Consider the following 5253-nt stretch of genomic DNA (forward strand, 5'->3'; position numbering starts at 1 on the left):
AGAAACACAGCACTGAGTAAGACTATTCCTAGGAGCAGTGACAAACAGATGCAAGTTCCTGCTAAGTTCCAAGTGACAGTGCATCGTCTCCTGGTTTTGAAGGGAGGAACAGAGGCAGCAGGGCCCTTGGGAAGGGGGAAGTCAGTAGTGGGAGGTGCATGGAAGAGCAGACCAACTTTCCTTCTTCCCCGTTTGGGATTGGAGACATCCTCCCCTGCAGTGCTGGGCACAGACAGTGGAGGTGACTGCCTCTCCTGGCCTGCTCTCAGCCAGCCCTGACACTCCCACTAACTAGAGAGAAAACAAAGGCTTCCCCTGTCCTTCATGCCAGCTTCTCAGCAAAAGGAATAAAACAACCCACTTATTTTTATCACTCACGGATTTCCTGGGAAATGGGCTATTAGTTCCCCTAATGTAAAGATAATAGGCTCATCTCCCTTGGCAAATGGCACAGACCCAGCATAAAAACACTCAAAGAACTGTCAAGAGGGCTCCCCTGATGAGGACGCAGGGCCCAGGAGCAGGACCAGGACAGGAACCAAGGAGCAGGCTTGGGCCCCCTAAACCCCAGCCTGGGAGTGCTGGCTGCGGCCAGTGCGTGCTGGGTCCTTGGTGCCCCAGGGAGAGGTCATTAGTCTCCTCAGTGCCCCTGTTTTCCTCTCTTGGCTGGGACAGAGGGTGGGACACTGGGAAAGAAGCTGGGCCATAAGCTGAACGAGGTTGTCTTATTCTGGGAAGTGAGGGAATGATGGCTGCTAAGCAGGCTCCCACAAACAGAATGCTTTCCGCATCCATCCTTGTCACTGCCGCTGAGCCCACCGCTAGAAGACGTCCCTCCCAGTTGGATAGTCTTTGCCTCTAACCCTCACAAACACTCATGGGGTAAGTGGATGCTATTAAAAGGGTGCCCATGTAACAGGTGGGAAACCTGAGCATCAGACAGGAAAAGCAGGTTACCCATGGCCATACAGCGGGACTAGGACTGGAAGAGAAGACGAGGGGCCCTGCAGGCCAAGGACAGAATGCTTTCTAGGGAAGGGGGCCCTGCTTGTTCAAGACATTTTCCTCCACCCCTTCCCTCCATCCCCATCACTCAGGGCTGAAACTTTTGCAATAACAGCATTTCAGGGGCTTCAGCAGTGAACAGGGGACCACAGCTCCCCGCTCCCTCCCATCCACACACAGAGTGTGGGACTCCTCAGCCTCTGCAAGGGCCACTCTCTCACTCCAAGAACAGAGTAAAGGGCCTGGCTTTCCTTGTAGTCTGCAGGGGACTGGCCCCTCTATGCTGAACCCAGGGCCCTGTGAGGCGCCGGGCATTCAGTCACAGAGGCTAGACTCTATTTTCATGTCACCACTTTTTTCATGTGTATACCAGTTCTCTGGATCTAGGCTGCGTGCTCTGTGAGGGCAAGGATCCTCACTGACGATACCATTTTTCCTTCCAGGGAAGCCTTTGGCAGCGCTGGCAGGTATTGTGAGCTGTGATACCTACTGACTGATCGGTCTGGGAGGGTGGGGCATAGCTCTGTTCATGCTGGCCACAGGGAGTGTGTGACTTTGCCGAACTTTTTTTCTGCCCAAGGCTCAGTTTCCTGCTATTCTTGGTCTGTGTCTGTCTCCCTGAGGGCTCCAGGACTGGCACCCGGTAGGTGCCCTCCTCCCAATCCCACCTCTGCTGTGCCTGTCCCTTAAGCTGGAAGCACAAGCAGGAGAACATCAGGGACAGCCTCACCCAGAAGGCAAGGGGCAGCTACCTGACATTCCTCTCCTCTTGGCTGCTGGGGAGACTAGGGGAGACGTCATGGTCTGAGGATGGAGGAAAATGAACTCACATTGTCTTTCTGTTCCAAAGGAGAAACAGGGTCTGCCTAGAACCATGGAGACCCTGGGCCAGGGCTGCTTTCAGCCTGGGGAGCTGCTGGGTGTGTGTGGGCAAAGCTGCCAGCACAGGAGGGGACTGCGGTCTTTGGGGCTGCCCTCCACTGATCAGAACCCTTCTAGGGGAAGGATGGTGATGAGGGTCAGGTCACTCTGCATTTCGGAGGAAGGACCTCAGGCCCAAGAGGGGACAGGGATCCAAAAACCCTCCAGCTGCTTGGAAGGTTCAAAAAGGGGTGTGGACGCATCCACACCAGCAGGAAGTAGTAGGAAAAGTCACCAGGGAACACATAAGGATGAGGCCGAGAGAATTCTAGAGTGCAAATGGGTAGGATGGCCCGTTTACTGATCAGCTGCTGCCTCCTCCTTCTCCTCCATGTCGCAGGAGCTCTGAGGCCATGCCTTCGCCTTGAGCTCCCTCTCTCCAGCTGGCTCCACATGCTGCTCCTCTGCCAGGAGGTACTGGGCCAGCTGCTCCAGGTCCTCCAGGCTTATCTTCTGCAGGCGCTCCTCGTGCTCCTGCCTCAGCAGCTGCAGCACGGCCTTGGCATCCTGTGGTTCAAAGTGTTTAGCTAGGACAGGTCCCAGCTGGTGCCACAGGGGCTGGGTCTGGGGCTGGTGGGCCTCTTTTAGTGCCATCTTCTCCAAGGGCCGCATGATGACACTGATGGAAGCATTGGGCCCAATGCAGTAGTCGGAGAGGCGCTTGTCATCCTCCAGGAGCTGGCCGCGGAAAAGCAGGTGCTGCTGCTCCTCAGGCACCTTCAGCCGCTTGGATACCAGTTTCTTCAGCATGGACACACTCTCTTGCCCTGACACCTTCAGATTGCATCTCTGGCCCAGGAGCAGCTTGACTGTGAGGAACATCAGGCTAACAGTGGAATCAGGAGGGACCCATGCTCTGGGAGCTGCCCTGAAGATTAAGGGGTCCTGCAGGAGATGTTGGCTTCTCCCTATCAACAGAGGGCTAGTAGTCCCAGGAGACCAGAAACCCAGCTTAGGTAGGCAGCCATTGGCTAGTGCACAGTGATGTCACAATGCTGCAGGAGGGCTCATTTCCGGAGTGGAACTTTAGGGACAGCAGAGGGGTATTTGGGCCCAGACCATCCTTCCTCCATGAGAGGAGAAAAAGAGCACCAGGAGAGAAAATGTGGGACTGGGAGAAAGGAGAGTAAGACTAGGAAAAGGGAGGGCGGGAAAGGGAAGGGTGGCGGGAGGAGCAGGTCTATCGATTTCTTCAACACATGTGTATTAGGTGCCATCTCTGTGCCAGCACCTGGACCTGGGGAGACAGTCATATTCAAATGGATGCCTTCTGCCTTCATGACACTTTCACACTAGTGAGCCGGCTAACATTTATCAAGTGTCCTCTTTCTGTCAAGCACTTTACAAGCTCTCTTGGATTGGGCTTCCCAGCAGCAGACCCTGAGACAGGGATTTGAGCACAAATACTCAATTAGGAGGCGATCCCTGGAGGCACCAGGAGGGGAGTGAGGAAGTGAGATGAGGAAGGGAGGGAAATCAGAACGTGCATTCATGAGCAGGCTGCCATTGTGGGCAACTAGTATGTTGTTATCCTGCTGGGGAGCTCTGGGAAGTTGCATGGAACACACCTGAGTTGTATCAGGTGTGGATTTTTGTTTTTTTGTTTTTTGAGACAGGGTTTCACTCTGTTGCCCAGGCTGGAGTGCAGTGGCTTGATCTTGGCGCACTGTAACCTCCGTTTCCTGGGTTCAAGTAATTCTCCTGTGTCAGCCTCCCAGGTAGCTGGGGCTACAGCTGCACGCCACTATGCCGGGCTCATTTTTGTATTTTTAGTAGGGACGGGTTTCTCCATGCTGCCCAGGCTGATCTCGAACTCCTGGACTCAAGCAATCTGCCTGCTTTGGCCTCCCAAAGTGCTGAGGTTGCAGGTGTGAGCCACCGCACTTGGCCGAAGCTGTGTCTTTATGCTCTGACTCCTGTCTTTGGCCAATGGTAGTGCTACCTCCTTGGCACTTCTGGTCCACAGGTGTGAGCAGCATGCTCCTGTGATCAGAGAACAGTAGGAAGCCATTGGGCCTTCAGGAACATGAGTGCTGAAGTGATGGGGCAGGACCACCAACAGCATCTGCATCACAGGCCTGCCTAATTGAATCCCCTCAACCTACGAGGCAGGCACTGCCATGATCTCCATCTGCCAGAGGAGAAAGTGGAGGCTTGGCTGATCCTATAGCAAGCAGGCAGCATTGCTCGTGTCTTCACTGGTACCTCATGTTGCCTCCTAAACAAATCTCTGCTCAGTGCCTTTTGTGGCCCAGGCCCTGAGCAGGCACCCTCAGCTCAAAGGTGAATATGAAAGAGGATACTGATTGGGCCTCCTCTGTGTCTGCAGCTTCTGTTGCATTTAGCAGTTTTCAGTGCAACGCATTGCTGAAGGCCTTCTGGGTCAAGCCCTTTACATATGTTGTCACGTTTAAGCCTGGGAGGAAAGTACTGTCTCATTTTAGAATTGAGCAACCTTGGAGAAGACCTGAATAACATCTCACAGCCAGTGGGCTGATTTTGTCAGGGATCCCCTCAACTCTTAACCAGCTCTGTGCTCGACTGTGCCCTTCTTCTCACTCACCCTCTCCCTCCCTCCCATCTAACCTCCTTTCCTTTTCCACCTGCCTGGAAGCTACAGTGGCATGATGCTGTTGTCAACATCCTTGGACTTTCCTGAACTGCCCTTCCGCAGCACCCAGCCTTGACCTCTGCCTGAAGGTGGCTGCAAGCTCTGTCCCTGTCTTCTGAACCTGGCAGTCAAGGGTAGCTGGTAAAAATAGCCATGGGGCCGGGCACGGTGACTCATACCTGTAATCTCAGCACTTTGGGAGGCCGAGGCAGGCAGATAGCGAGGTCAGGAGTTCGAGATCAGCCTGACCAACATGGTGAAACCCCGTCTCTACTAAAAATACAAAAATTAGCCGGGCGTGGTGGCACATACCTGTAATCCCAGCTACTCAGGAGGCTGAGGCAGGAGGATCGCTTGAAACTCGGAGGCAGAGGTTGTAATGAACCAAGATCACACCACTGCACTCCAGCCTGGGTGACAGAGAGTCCGTCTCAAAAAAAAAAAGAAAAAGAAAAAGAGAAAATATCCATGGATGCCACAAACTCAGCTGGCCCTCACCCCTCACCCCAGCCCCATGTTCACTCTTGCTGGGTGACTTATATTCTAGTCCACAGGGAAACTAGAGCTCACAAGTCGGGAATTCCCTGACCTTCCGTCCCTTCCTCACTTCCTTCCTCCTCTCCTTTCCCCCACTAAATGAGCCCCCTTGTTATTCCCCTTCTTCCCTGAAAATGCCTCTGAAATCCACTCCTCCTCCTCTGCATCCCCACCACCCA

General features: G+C 53.9%; 1 protein-coding gene across 1 annotated transcript; it reads right to left on the reverse strand.

Annotated features, from left to right (window-relative positions):
• Nucleotides 1-1343: 1343 nt before the first annotated feature.
• Nucleotides 1344-2903, reverse strand: UBL4B (ubiquitin like 4B). The gene has a single exon (XM_033198452.1). It carries the CDS (start codon nucleotides 2746-2748, stop codon nucleotides 2224-2226), a length of 525 nt encoding a protein of 174 aa, XP_033054343.1. The 5' UTR covers nucleotides 2749-2903; the 3' UTR covers nucleotides 1344-2223.
• Nucleotides 2904-5253: the final 2350 nt, after the last annotated feature.

The sequence above is a fragment of the Trachypithecus francoisi genome, unplaced genomic scaffold (genome assembly GCF_009764315.1).
Source record: "Trachypithecus francoisi isolate TF-2019V2 unplaced genomic scaffold, Tfra_2.0 Lachesis_group5, whole genome shotgun sequence".
Classification (NCBI taxonomy): Eukaryota; Metazoa; Chordata; class Mammalia; order Primates; family Cercopithecidae; genus Trachypithecus; species Trachypithecus francoisi.